The sequence below is a fragment of the Sturnira hondurensis genome, unplaced genomic scaffold (assembly GCF_014824575.4).
Source record: "Sturnira hondurensis isolate 20B ecotype Veracruz unplaced genomic scaffold, ASM1482457v3 Scaffold0017394, whole genome shotgun sequence".
In the NCBI taxonomy this organism is placed as follows: domain Eukaryota; kingdom Metazoa; phylum Chordata; class Mammalia; order Chiroptera; family Phyllostomidae; genus Sturnira; species Sturnira hondurensis.
Genome location: NW_028090025.1, coordinates 1814610 through 1830166, shown reverse-complemented (window position 1 = coordinate 1830166; position 15557 = coordinate 1814610). Strand labels below are relative to the sequence as shown.

Genomic DNA, 15557 nt, shown 5'->3' with positions numbered 1-15557 from the left:
GAGAACAATGCTGCTTGCTCGGCTGTCTGCCAGCTTTCAATCACTTTCTCCTCTACCAACAAGCCACTTCGGCCCTTCTGTTTCCAAGATGGGTGGGTTTGTACACCTCCTAGGGCCCTGTGGGTATCTCCAACAAAGTCTACTATGAGGCTGGGAGTTTCTCCCACTGCTGCAACTCCCACAGGGTTTTTCAGGCAGCAGTTTTTGAGGCTTTATTTCCCCATGCTGGAACCCTGGGTTGCATGGCCTTTCTGGCTCCCCAGTTGTTCCTCCCGATTTATTTGCATGCAAATGTAGGGTAGGCAGTCCACCAGCCTAGCCTAGTTGGCCAGCTGCCATCTTGCTGTAAGTCCTCTCCACCCTGGCTGCCCCTCTCCACCCCTCCTACCTATCTGGATGAATGTTTCTTCTTTAATTCCTTGGTTGTCAGACATCCATACAGTTCAATTTTCTGGCAGTTCTGGTTATTTTATTTTTTATTTTAAATTTGTTGTTGTCCTTCTTTTGGTTGTGGGAGGAGGCAAAGTGTATCTACCTATGTCTCCATCTTGATTGGAAGTCTCTGATACAATTAACTTTTAAATAATGTCATTTTGATCATAAAAGTAATGTATGTTCATTGAAAAAATTCTAGAAATCATATAGAAATCAAATTATAGAAATCATATAAATATACAGAGAAAAATGCAAATCACTTATGCCACCACCCAAAGAATACCAATGTTTATGTGTTGTTATATTTTCTTTTAGTCTTCCTTCTTATGCATGTTTTCCCTACAAATTTATAAGACTTTTTTTGCATTTATTTGTCAATGTGATTTTAGAGATGGAACTTATAGGAGAATGTTTTTATTTTAATTGTAAGGAAAAAACTACAGCTTAGTCTGGTGAATAAATTTCCAAATCCAAGGAAACTTCTTTTACTACTTTTTTATTGGTACATAACTGTAGTAAGTTATAAACAGAATAATTCTTGCATTAATGTTTATATTTGGCCCTACTAATCCATGAAATTTGCCTGGACTGGACATACAGGGGTTAAAATGAACTATAATGGAAATACATGTATTAAGGCTCAAAAAATGAAAAATAAACTAGGGCAGCAGAAGAGAGTATGAATTGATGAAGCATGGGCTGTACAGAAGGGGTTGGATCCAGAGATGAAGTTCCTACCATGGAAAAAATATGGTGTGAGGTTAAACATAGTAGATTTCAGGCTGAGCGGTAGTAAGTGCAATGCACCTGAAGCAGAGTCAGGTGCAATCTGATTGAGATGCAGCAAGAAGGTAGGTTTGGCTTAGAAGAGTAAAGAAGAGAAGAGAGGTAATCAGTATCAGATCATGCACATTTTGGGCCTATGCAAAGACAGGGATAGTTACTCTGAATGGGATGGGAACACATTGGAGAGCTCTGAAGAGGCCAGGCATGATTTTACTTCAGTTCTAAAAAATCAGTAACTCTGATTGCTGTGTTAAGGATGAACTATAAAAAGGAAAGGGTGAAGCAGAGAGTTCAATCAGGAGGCTTTTACAGTCAGAAAAATAATGGTGTGTAGCCAAAGATGGTAGAAGTTGAGGTGGTGAAAAGTGCCTAATTTCATTCTAAAATAAAGGAAGATCCATTGGAATTTTATGATGGAAATGTGGTATGAAAGAAAAGACTTCAAAATGACTCTAAATATTTTTAGCTTGAACAATTGGAGCAACGGAGTTGGCATCAAATAAGCTAGAGAAGGCTTAGAGCAGGAGAGATCACAGTCCGGAAATATAAAGTTAGGAAGCACCTCTTAGCCACTTTCATGGAGATGTTGAATTTGTGGTTGGATATTGCAGTCTGAAATTCAGGAAATGTCTGGATTCAAGAAACAATTTTGGGAACATTAGCCTATCTGTGATCATGAAAACCCCTGACTCTAGATGAAATCATGAATTTGATAGAGAAGAAAAGAGGATTTGGGCCTACACCTAGGAGCTTAACAAAAAAAGAGGAACATCCAGAAATGAGATGAAAGAATAACTACCAAAGTAGGAAGAAAATCAAGAGAATGAGATGTCCTGGGGGCCAAGTGAAGAAAGTAGGACAACAAGGAAGATATGAGAAACTATTAAATACTGCTGACAATGGTCAAGTAAATGGAGATGGCAAATTGGCTATTGGGTTTTATAACATGGAGGTCATTGGGCTTCTAGGGTAATTTTAGTGTAGTAGTGGAGTCAAAATCCAGGTTAGATTGGACTAAGTGATTAATAGTTCATTTAACACATGTATTGTGCTAATCCTTAACATATAGTAGAAATCCAATCTAGCCTTTTTTTTCTTTGTTTAGCAGAAGATATTACAACTTAAATATTATTTTAAAAAATCACTGTTAAATAACACTAATGTACATGCTTTAGTCACTGTTGAGCAAAAGAAAAGCTATTGAAATAATCAGTTGGGGTAAGATTGTTCTGATTTTAAAACATCTTAAATTTTGACATTCCTTGTGACTTTATTGAATAGAGAATTATAAATGTTGCTAATAATTTTTCTGTAATCACAGTCTTGGAGTGCTCATCTTTGAGCTTTTTAAAAGGAGAGTAGCAATGAATAGAAAGCTAGAAAGTTATCCCCTGGAGAGCAGAGTATTTAGCAAGTGACAGTTTAGTTTGATTTTTAGGTCTAAATTAGTTAGTCTATTATGTTAATGACTGCATTTCTGGAGTTGCCTTTCTGTAAGGCACGGGTATATTGTGCATTCCTGTCAATTGTTGGTGATAACAAAGGATGCTTTTGTTCTTAGACCAATTTCTATATTCAGAGTTGGAATGTCAGTTGTGGTTCAGAATTAGGCATAATTTCCCACATGGTTTAATTGTTGTGCAAAAAAGATGAATTTATTGACACAAGGTTCAATGGAGATAAATTTTTAGTAAGATGGTTTTTCTGGTATGTTTTCCTCTTTTTTTTAGAATATAAAATGAAATAACCAAATATATTATAGTTCCTTTAAAAGACCTCTAAATTTACATTAATATTCTTCTGAAAAGAAAACAGAAGCCTTAGAAAAGGATAAAATGCAAAACCAGCCATACTATAGAGCATATGAAAATTAGTTCCAGAGTTTGAGTGTATATATGCTCTTGGAAATATACTATTGCATTAATTAGCATATATGTCACAAAGATGCTGGTTCTTTTCTGTTTTATCACAGAATTTGATCTATCATATCTGGCCTTGAGACATGGGTTTTTGGAAAATAATTGTTCATGAAATGTAGATATCAAGCAACCTTATTTTTGTCTTCTTGTTATTTCAGGATGCCGGTTCATCCCTTTCTTCTGGATGAAAATATAGCCACTGCCATAAGTTTTCTGGTCATTTATAGGAAATACAGATTTTATGCTTACTTTATGTCACAAAACAGACTCAATTTAGAAATTACAATGTCTGGACCCATGTAATAAGAAAAACTTCCAACTTGCATTAAGTCCAGGCTCATTGATCTTTTTAATTCCATATCCTCTTTAACCATATTGTATAGCCTATGAGTCCTTTGTCAATATAATGTTTTTATGTAATAAAAGTGCTGCATAAAATTTCAAAGAAATCCAGTTATGTTTATATACAGTAGTAATCATAATATTGAAATTAAGTTTGTGATTTGTAATGCTTGTGCTTCTTTATTAATTCATATACTATGTAATGATTCTAGTAATTACCATGATTTTACAGCAGAGTTCAACATGGGTGATATTTTGAGATATCTACTATGAAAGTAATGTGATATGACAATATAATTTCTTGTGTTAATAATATCATGGCTGTGCTGCCTCTATTTATCACTGAAAAATTTGCTAAAAATATAGGAGTTTTAAAAAGCTTTGATCTGATGCAATAAAAATTACCTGTGAACCAGAGTATCACGGTTCGATTCCCAGTTAGGGCACATGCCTGGGTTGCAGGCCAGTTCCCAGCAGGGGACACATGAGAGGCAACCATACATTGATATTTCTCTCCCTCTCTCCTTCTCTTCCCCTCTAAAGATAAATAAATAAAATATTTAAAAAAATTAGATTGTTATATGGGATGATAAATAAAATGGACTCATGGCCTTGTTCTCTGGTTTCACCAACGCCTGTTGCTATGCCTGTGAGAGGGGGAGGCAGTGTTAGAGCATTAGAGAGGATCCCAGCTGGGTGGACTTCAGACTTCTCACTGGAATCTGAGAGTCTCCTTTGTTTTCATATCTCAAAAATGCTGAGATCTGGTGATGGTTTTACAAAGAATGCAAAAAGGCCAGAAACTTAACAAACAGGGTTGTGTTTATATGGGTGGTATGTCAAGGGGAAACTGAAGCAAGTATTTAAATAGTGTGCATCTTCTAGAGACAACCATTTTAATACAGGTTTAGTATGTGGGAGATGGATGGGTTATAGGGAGAAGACAAACTGTATATTAAAACAAATAAATTATGGGATGAATGTAAGGTTTGTTAGCAGCTTAAATATTGCAGTGTTATCCTTGTAGCTTGGCCAACTCAAATGTCCACTCCCCTTTGGTACTTCAAAATATCAGAGCTGGAGAGTGCAGAAGAAACTGGTTTCAGACAAAAGTGGCCATGCTTCCCTGGACCAGTTACCCAAATGAACTAATCCACAACTTCTCCAGCTTCAAAATTAGTATGGTACCTATATCACAAGTTGTGCAGAATAAGAAAAGTAATTTATAATGTTCATGGCTAGTGTCTGTGAAATATTTCTAACATCTTGTCCTACATTCTAACTAGATATGTGATTTCCAACCTGGAATACTTTCCCATGCGAATCATGCATCTAAATAGCTGTCGCTAGTTCTCGACAGAAACAATACCCACCGCTGTGTTTCTTGTAAGTCCCCATTAAATCGCAGGAGAGGAACATTCTAGTGCACCTTAGTGACAAACACTTTCACATTTTGGTACCTGGTATCTTCCTGACATAGTAGGGCTATAAATTCTATTTCAGAAAATAGACATTTTTTCTGAGAAAATTCCATACTGTTTTCCATAATGGTTGTACCAATCTGTAATCCCACCAACAGTGGACCAGAGTCCCCTTTTCCCCACACCCTCTCCAACATTTGTTGTTTATTACTTTGTTTATAATAGCCATTCTCACCAGTGTAAAGTGGTATCTCATTGTGGTTTTAATTTGCATCTCTCTGATAGCAAGCCACATTGAGCATCTCTTCATGTGTCTCTGGATCCTTTGTATTTCTTCCTTGCAGAAGTGTCTGTTCAAGTCTTTTGTCCATTTTTTAGTTGGATTAGTTGTCTTCTTAGAGTGAAGTCATGTGAGTTCTTTGTATATTTTGGAGATTAAACCTTTGTCTGAGGTATCATTGGCAAATATGTTTTCTCATACAGTTGGTTGTCTTTTTATTTTAATGCTGTTTTCTTTAGCCACGCAGAAGCTTTTAAGTTTGATGAGATCCCATTTGTTTATTCTTTCCTTTATATTCCTTGCTCTAGGGGACATGTCAGTAAAAATGTTGCTGCGTGAAATATCTGATATTTTCTTGCTAATGTTCTCCTCTAGGACTTTAATGGTGGCACGGCTTATATTTAAGTCTTTTATCCACCTTGAATTTATTTTGGTGTATGGTGTAAGTTGGTGCTCGAGTTTCATTTTGGTGCACGTAGCTGTCCAGTTCTCCCAAAACCATTTGTTGAAGAAGCTATGTTTACCCCATTTTATGTTACTGCCCCCTTTGTCAAATATTAATTGACAGAGTTGGGTTTATTTCTGGGTTCTCTGTTCTGTTCCATTGGTCTATGTGCCTGTTTTTATGCCATGGAAATAGGAGGGAGGGAGGGAGCACAAGAAGTGGGATGGGATGGGAGTAATAGACAGAAAACTGTACTTGAAAAATAATTTAAAAAATAGATTTGAAAAAAATACAGAAAAAAAAGAAGAGGATGTTGACTGACACTAATAGTCAGGGTGAAAACTGATTCAACCACATGTAGAAGATATTTAAAATTAATAAAGTACTAACATTTTATATTATCTTATAAACTAGCATGTCTGGATACTGAATGAAAATGGTTCCATGTGTATAAATATAAGAATGCTCACAATCACTAGAACATAAGTTCCATAAAGACTGGAGAATTTTGTGTTTTCTTTTCTATTAAAACAGTGTTCCACAGCTAGTAGGTGTTTAATATTATAATATTAAATTATATAATTATATGCATAGCATATAATGATAAGTGTCTGGTAAATGAAAGTAAAATAATTACTAATGTATCACATCTCAAAAGAAAATATCAGGTGTTCAAAACTGAAATAATTATCAAAATAAAAATTAGTAAATTATAGCTAAAAAAATAGACATTGTTTTATTTCTAGTTTTTTAAATATAAGCCTAACTTTAGAATTGAGAAACTATACCCTGTGGGGTCTATTGCCTTGTTTAAAAATTCAGATGCCAATTTCCCATAGAATTAAGATAAAGACTCTAATATCCTAATATTTTAGAATAATGATTTGAAAAAATTTACTCGAGGTTAGGGTTTGGGGATTTTTTTGTTTGCTTTGAGATCACCTATGATTGAATTTTCTCACCACCATGGGTGTCACTGGTAGCTGATGCTTTGGATGACTTTTTCACTAAGTGAACCATGACTGTTTTCTTTCTAATGGCCTTTTTGTGAGCAGTGCATGAGATGAGTGGCTGAGAGGGGAGCTAAGTTCTAAATGGTAGAACCTTATTTTTATGAATAAAAAGCAAATCTATTCATAAAGGGGTTGAACCTACGAACTTTACATCCTTAGTAACAGGTGCTAATCAACTAATGGAATATTCTTAATGCAGTTTAATTCTATAAAAAGGAAAACCTGCTGAGACCCAAAGGTTAGGGCATACAGTGCAGAATAACCTGCCAATCATTGACTTAAATAATTAATTCAAATAATATAGAAAAAATTTAGAAGCCAGTGAGACATTATTTCTATTTGAGAACAAGTGTAAAATTATAGTTCATTAAAATACCTGTGGATATATTATTCTTGGGACTGTTTGTTAGAATATAATGAGATGAATTGTGTATATAACAAACCAAAGGAACATTGATGTAAAACTTAACCTCCTACTGTTTATATCTTAAATTAAGTGAATTTATTTGTTGCTATAATGTACTTGAAAGTACAAGAAATAAACATCACTATAGATGTTTCACTATCAATAAGTATCACTATAGATTGAAGAGTATTATTAACTCCAAAGGTAGATAAGCAAATGATTTTGCTGAATTTTATCAGTATATATATTTTTATTTTTGTTGTATGTTTTCTATTGCCATTTATCCCCTTTATCCTCCCTCCCCGACAACTGCCACACTGTTGTCCATGTCCATGAGTCTTTTTTGCTTTTTCCTCAAATCCTTCATCCCCTCACCTACCCACCACCACCCCTAAGAGCTGCCAGCCTACTCTCTATTTATGAGTCTGTCTCTATTTTGCATGTTAGTTCAGTTTGTTTACTAGATTCCACAAATGACTGAAATTATGTGGTATTTCTCCTTCTCTGGCTGGCTTATTTCACTTAGGGTGATGTTTTCCAGGTCTATCCATGCTGTAGCAGAGGGTAACTTTTTCTTCTTTTTTTACAAATGAGTAGCATCCCATTGTGTGAATGCCCCATAATTGTTTTATCCACTCATCTACTGATGGACACTTGGGCTGCTTCCATGTTTTGGCAATTGTAAATAACACTGCAATGAACATAGAGGTGCTTATGTTCTTTTGAATTAGTGTTTTGGATTTCTTTGGATTAATTCCCAGAAGTGGGATCACTGGATCAAACAGCAGATCCATTTTTAATTTTTTGAGGAATCTGCACACTGCTCTCCACAGTGTCTGCACCAATATGCTCTCACACCAACAGTGCAAAAGGACTCTCCACATACTCGCCAGCACTTGTTTGTTGACTTATTGATGATAGCTATTCTGACCAGTGTGAGGTGATATCTCATTGTGGATTTAATTTGCATTTCTCTGAAGTATAATTTTAAATGAATTAAAGACTTTAATGTTAGACCTGAAACCATGAAACTCCTAGAAGAAAACATAGACATTAAAATCTTGGACATTGCTCCTAGCAATATTTTATTTAATATATCTGCCGAGGCAAGGGAAACAAAAGAAAAAATAAACAAATGAGACTACACCAAACTAAAAAGTTTTTGCTCAGCAAAGGAAACCATCATCCAAATAAAAAGATAACCCACAGAATGGGAGAATGTATTTGCCAATACATCTGATAAGGGGTTAATATCCAAAATTTATAAAGAACTTATAAAACTCAACACCAAAAGACAAACGATTCAATTAAAAAATGGGCAAAGAACCTGAAGATGCTTCTTCAAAGAGAACATACAGATTGCCAATAGACATGAAAAGATTACCCTTTGACCTTACTGTAATTTTATTTTTGTAACAAAAATGTAAAGGCAAATAAAAAATTCCATGCTATACTTCTGCCAAGATGGAAGCATAGGTGGACACACTGTGCCCTCTCCCACAACCAAGTTTGAATACAACAAAGGTTTGGAGAACAAAGACACAGCCAAAGAACAGAAAATTGAACTATACTGAAGTCCGACAACGAACTGTTCAACCGGGAGGGTAAGAGGGGCGGAGCCAGCAGCAGAGTGGGGTCTGGCAGGAAGGATCCCCCGACATGGGCGTGCAGGTGGCCGGGACCCAATCAGAGTGTGGGGTAGACTGACCTGGGTCGCACATTCGCTCACAGTGAGACCGACCACTCAGGCCCCGGAGAGGGAGCCCAGTGGTGGAGGGCTGACGGCAGTGGCACACTCGCCTGCAGTAGGAAGAAACGTGCGGCCCCGGTGACAGTGGCAGCTGTGGCACCTGTGGCTTCGGCGGCGGGAGGCAGCACACTGGACTCCATTGCTCCTCTTTGACCCCGCCCCCACATACAGCATCACAACCCAGCCACTGAGTTGCCCTGCTCTGGTGAACACCTAGGGTTCCGATCCTGCTATGTAACAGGCACGAACAGCCCAAAAGATGGCGCAAGAACTCAAAGTCCGAGAGCCGATAACTCTCGGTGACCGAGAAATTGCCAGCCTCTCAGAAGCACAATTCAAGACACTGTTTATCAGGATGCTCACAGAACTGGTTGATTATAGTCACAAATTAGAGGAACATATGAAGGCTAAACTAATTGAAATGAAGGGAGATGTCCAGGAAACCAATAGTGATGGAAAGGAAACTGAGACTCAAATCAATGGAGTGGACCAGAAGGAAGAACAAAACATCCAACCAGAAAGGAATGAAGAAATGAGAATTCAAAAAAATGAGGAGAGGCTTAGGAACCTCCAGGACATCTTTAAACGTTCCAACATCCGGATTATAGGGGTACCAGAAGGGGGAAAGAAACAGCCACGAGTGGAACACTTATTTGAACAAATAATAAAGGAGAACTTCCCCAGTCTGGCAAAGGAAATAGACTTCCAGGAAATCCAGGNTATATATATATAATGTATATAATATATATATATATATATATATATAATGTGTGTATATATATATATATATATATATATATATATACAGCCCTGGCTGGTGTAGCTCAGTGGATTGAGCATGGGCTTGCAAACCAGATGATAGCGGTTCAATTCCCAGTCAGGGCACATGCCTGGGTTGCAGGCCAGTTCCCAGCAGGGGCCATTTCCCAGCAGGGGATGCAGGAGAAGCAACCATACATTGATGTTTCTCTTCCTCTCTCCTTCCCTTCCCCTCTAAAAAAAAAAATTCCATGCTATAATATCTAGAAATCATTGGTTTTACTATTTTCAATTAGTTTTTTCTTTTTCTTATATATTTTTAATTGTTATAATTATAAAATAAATTGGATTTGATAATAATTTACTTACACATAAAGGCTGCTACCTTAGAAGCAGAAGTTACCACATCTAAAAAATTTGAGTGATTCTCCAAACCCTGATTCCATCACTGTAGTTCCTGAGGCCTCATTTCTGAACTTTAGGTTGGATTAAGAAGCTAAGTNCATTTCCCAGCAGGGGATGCAGGAGAAGCAACCATACATTGATGTTTCTCTTCCTCTCTCCTTCCCTTCCCCTCTAAAAAAAAAAATTCCATGCTATAATATCTAGAAATCATTGTTTTTACTATTTTCAATTAGTTTTTTCTTTTTCTTATATATTTTTAATTGTTATAATTATAAAATCAATTGGATTTGATAATAATTTACTTACACATAAAGCTGCTACCTTAGAAGCAGAAGTTACCACATCTGAAAAATTTGAGTGATTCTCCAAACCCTGATTCCATCACTGTAGTTCCTGAGGCCTCGTTTCTGAACTTTAGGTTGGATTAAGAAGCTAAGTTGGGAGAATGTTAAAATGATAGCTACACAATTATTTTAAAGCTTGTCAGGATTAATTCATCCTTTTTGGTGTTCTTGTTTCTTTTATGTGTATGTAAGCATCGCAGTGTTCACATTTTCTGTTCTCATTTGTACCTTTGAGTCCCTCTCCTATAACACCAAATAGAATTTTAGAGCTAGTCAGTACATGTTTGACCTTTGGGTCAGTAGTGGTAAAATATTGAATTATTATATTTTATATTTAAGAGTATTCATATTATAGTAAAGGGGACATTACAGAGGGAAATAGGAATTACATGAAAAAGTGCACATTGACAGAGTCAGAAGGAAAAGAACATATAATTAACCCGTAGGCCTTTTTCAAAGAATGATGACATCTGCTTGTTCCAAATAAATAAAATTATGTGTCTGTTCCTTTTATTAAAGCCTCTGTGTTTTAGGTTCAATGCTTTATTAAATAGCTCTCTTTAAAGCACAGAGTAAACTGTACTGAGATTGCTGCTTTTTAAAGATAAATAAGAAAATACCTCTTTGTTGCAGTTGCATATGGCATGTGCCAGTGGCTACCAGGAGGTGGTGTCTCTGCTCCTGGAACATGGCGGCGACCTCAATGTAGTGGATAATCAGTACTGGACCCCACTTCACTTGGCAGCAAAGTATGGCCAGGTAAATAATTTCCTGAATTGTTTTTATAATTAGTGCATCATTTTATATTATTTTTATTTCATTTCATGTACTAACCACTATGTTATTCAACTTTTAATGGCATCATCTTACTAAACATAGTTTTATGATTGAAAGAAAACTTTCTTTTAGAAGGATACATATTAACATGCATTCCTTGGGACTCTGCATATTATGCATTATGCTCAACATCATTTGAGAAATAATTAAAACTTAAAATATTCTTTATAAAATAAACTTAATGAAAATTTTTGCATTTATATAGTCCTTACAAGCTTATTATTTGAGTGTAATAATTCTGTTTTCTACACTTAGTAGATAAAGAAGTAAAATTATATTTTATATTTTATTTTTCTCTATAAATTATATTTCACTTTGAAGAATGAAGGATGGATAGTGGAATTCTTTCTCTGAATTGATTTTGGGAAGTAGCTAATACATCTTGAGTTACTATTGTACAAATGAATTTTCACTAGGTACCATTATATCATGAAGAAGAAACAAATTCTAACTTTAAATGATTTACATAGGTGAATGTGATAGCAGTATTGATGATAATTTATTCATTTTAAAATCAATTTATAAAAATATGTATATTTTATTAGAGAAAGTCTTAGTAGTAATGGTATGGAAAAATAACTCAGTTTTACACATATATGGAGATTTAAGCTAAACTTGTTGATTTCTAAACATTACTTTGGGTGAGCAAGCACACGCATTGAATTTTGTAAGTTCTAACTAACTGGTATGCAAAATATCTATCATAAAATTTAACTAGTGCAATTGTTGAAAAATTGAAAGCATTTGTCTTTTAAGCTTTTTAGAAAAAGCTCTTTGCTTGGGAAAGTCTTCAGTTTGATAAAAAGATTGTTTACTTTGACATTTTCTGTAGAAAAAGATTTAGTCATTTAGTAAATATTTTTAACAGACTGTTAACAAACCTCAAACTTTTTTTTTAGCAAGTGGGTGTGTGTCTAAGTGAATGAATGGGTTAAGGGGTTGAGGCTGCAGGTAGCTAAAGTCATAGGCCTCAGGGGACCAGGGTCCCTAGGCCCGATAGATTACTGGAGTGTTGGGGGGGTTAATACCTCAGTATTCCTCAGCACTCCGTTTCTAGCACAACAGCCGCTTGAAATATATGGGTGAGAGGTTTTGTAATTAGTTAAAAACAGAGAAGCAAACATATAAGACAGTACTGTTTTTAGAACACAAACTATTGGCCTATGCTGAAGAAATGGTAAGTAGTATGTTACCCAAATGTGCCCGCTATAGTCAGGATTGCTTCTGGCTATAGTCAGGATTGCTTCTGGAAGGAGCTGAATCTGGAAGTGAGGGATAGTTTGGTAAAATGTGGCAGAACACTACCCCACCTTCAATTAATTGAGGCTTTCATTTTACCCAGTGTTTCACTTTGGATTGGAAATTTAGATTTTGAGTCAATACCATTAAAAAATGTTGGTAGCTTTTAACCACTTTTATGTGGCAATAAATTCTGGAGGACTAGGACTGGATTTTAAAAGATGTTTTGAAAAAATACATTTTAGACTATATATGTCACTATTTCTCTGATTAGAAACTTAATTTTTATCAGAACCCAGTGTATGGTTTTGTTTTATTTGGTTGCAGATCCAATGAAATATTTGGTATAAATTGGCATAGTTTCTTATTTTTAAGTTCTATAATGTCCATTTGGCCCTTTCTTAAAATGTCTATGTTTTGGAAGATCCTTTTTATTTTTTATTTTTTTTGCTTGTTTCCAGAGAATTTCTAATTGCTTTTTGAGGCATTCTCACGATGCTGCTTTAAAATCATTATCAAATAATTCCAGCAAGACTCATCTTGCTACTGATGTCAATTAATCATTTTTTTCTCATTCAAGATGTAGTCTTCTGATCTTGATATAATGAGTGATTTTTATCTTGGACATTTTAGTTATTATGTTAAGAGAATCATAGTTTTATGTAAATCTTCTCTTTTAGCCAACAGTCAGGTTGTTTAGGTTAGCATCTAGGTTCTGGTTTACTTGAGTGGGCTATTGGTTCCAATGACAGTTTAATTTCCAGGCCCTTTGAGGTGCTCTTTAGGAATACTTGGCTTATCTTCTGCCCTGGAGGCTCCCACTGGTTCCTGCTGGTGCCACCTGCAGGTGAAATGGGTTTCTCCATGGCAGGCTACCCCTTGTCTCTTGTTGGGTAGGGGAATCTCCAAGGGGTCAAAAAGACTTTCAGGGTTTCAGGCTATTTGCGGCATGCTCATTCTTCCAAGTGACCCCTCCCAGCCTCTCTCATCTCTTATGGTGGAGGGGAATATTAAACTCAGTGGAAGGAAATTGGCCTGTTTTGGCACTTAACATTAGTGGAATCACAGTGTTGGACTCACCTGATGTTGTCAGAGGGACATGGTGTATATGGAGGAAGGATGCATCCATCTGGGGCCCTTTGTGTTGCTAGGTTGGGAGTGGGGAACACTGGATCTGGAGATGCCTTCTTATACTGGGTGTAAGGACATAGGTTTCCCTGCCTCTCCGTGATTCCTTTTTTCTTGGGGTCCTTAGCCAGTTCTACTTCTCACAGTTCATTTTTGGTTGTGTGTTATTTCCTGGGTTTATTGGTGTAATTGGCAGGGAGGACCAAGAGGAAATCAGTCTAAATAAATGGATGTGTTTTAAAATAACTTTTTCTTTTGAAAAACTACTTATTTCTGAAATCCTTGTAAAATTTGATCAAGTGTGATGAAAAGAAATTGAATATGGTTATTTTCAACCTAAAACCCACCTGTTGAGGCAGAGTAGAAATTAATATGTATTTACAAAATTTTTATTATTGCTATTTTTCATTCTGCATGTTGGGCATCTGTAAATGTGATCATTTTTTCCTGACTCACATTTACAAGGATCATCTAGATATTTCCCTTCCACATCCTAGATGTGATATTATTAAGGAAGAAAGAAATAATAGCAATCACAAATTTTATCCCTCAGGTAATCAGATGAAGCTACTGATGATTTCCCCAGAAATTAAGAGACATAATCAAGTACACCTACAATTTCAGAGGCCTAGATTCCTCCATGAAAATAAGGCATAGGCCTTTTAGGGAAGTTAATAAGAAACCCTACTCTGCAAGAGTAGAAACTTTTATCCAAAAAATACATTTTTTAACATAGTAAGTGTAAAAAGACAAAAATCACAATCCGACAAAATGTGTGTCTTGGAGAGATGTTTTATATAATCATGACAAAAGATTAAGGAATATATTAAATTCATAAAACAAGCTAGCTATATAGTAAAAATACTTTCAACTGGTTTTAGTGATAAAAGTAGATTTTTAAATGTTACTTTACACCATTACTTTTAGCAATAAAAATTATTCAATGGTTGACATATATGAGGCGAAATGTGATATCGGCCATGCCACAGAATGATATAAGCACAGGCTTGGTTCAATTGCTACTTTGTTATTAAAGCCTCCTGAAACTTCCTGTCACACAAAAGTCATAAGATAGTAGAATCAGTGATTAGTGAGACAGAGAGAATATGTAGATATCAGTACTCTCACCCTATTTACCTGTCACATTCCAAAAGCTTCCCAAACTTTGTGGGTTTTTTTCTCAATTACACTTTACATTCAATATTACTTTGTATTGGTTTCAGGTGTATAGCATTGTGGTTAGACAATAATATACTTTATAAAGTGTTCCCCCTGATATTTCCAATATCCAGCTGGCACTGTACATAATTATTACAATATTATTTCCTATATGTCCTATGCTGTGCTTTAAGTTCCCATGACTATTTCATAATTACCAATCTCACCAAGTCGTTCAACCCCTCTCCCTTCTGGCAACTGTCAGTCTGTTCTCTGTATCTATGAGTCTGTTTCTGTTTTGTTTGTTTATTTATATTGTTCTTTAGATTTTGCATATATGTGAAATCATATAGTATTTGTCTATCTCTGACTGATTTCATTAAGTGTACCCTCTAGGTACATCTATGCTGTTGCAAATGGTAAGACTGTGCCAAACTTTGGGTTTTCTAAATTTGCATTTTCAGCCTAGAGAAACATAGCCAGGAAACATAGTCATAAACTTAACAAGGGAAGTAAGATTCAAAAGGTGCACTGGCTTTGCAAGATGCAGAGTAATTAAGATTGATGTTTTTAGTATGCCAGCTATATTTCCAACACTCATTGTTTATTAATGTTAAGTGAATTAAGAAACTTTCCAGTTGCTTTATTTTTCGAACACAGGTGCAAAATATTTCACCCCAAATTTTAGACACCATTATTCCTCTCTCTCTTTTTAAATTCCCAGTTACTTTTCTTTCTCAGACATTGTTGCCACACAAATACACGTATGTTTTATTCTGCCCAATGAAATGATTAGGCCAGCTTTGTCTTGAGAACTTCCTTGGCCTCTTCACTGGCTCTGAGTACCAGCTACCTCTCACTGGCTGTGTGAACCTAATAAGCTTTGATAC

The 15557-nt window shown here is 35.6% G+C and overlaps 1 protein-coding gene across 1 annotated transcript in view; it reads left to right on the top strand.

Annotated features, from left to right (window-relative positions):
* MYO16 (myosin XVI) overlaps positions 1–15557 on the top strand; it is a 360482-nt gene that overhangs the window by 245959 nt on the left and 98966 nt on the right. The window contains exon 7 of the mRNA XM_037067733.1: positions 10939–11064. Coding sequence (XP_036923628.1) covers positions 10939–11064 — 126 coding nt within the window. The remainder of the gene's footprint in view (positions 1–10938; positions 11065–15557) is intronic.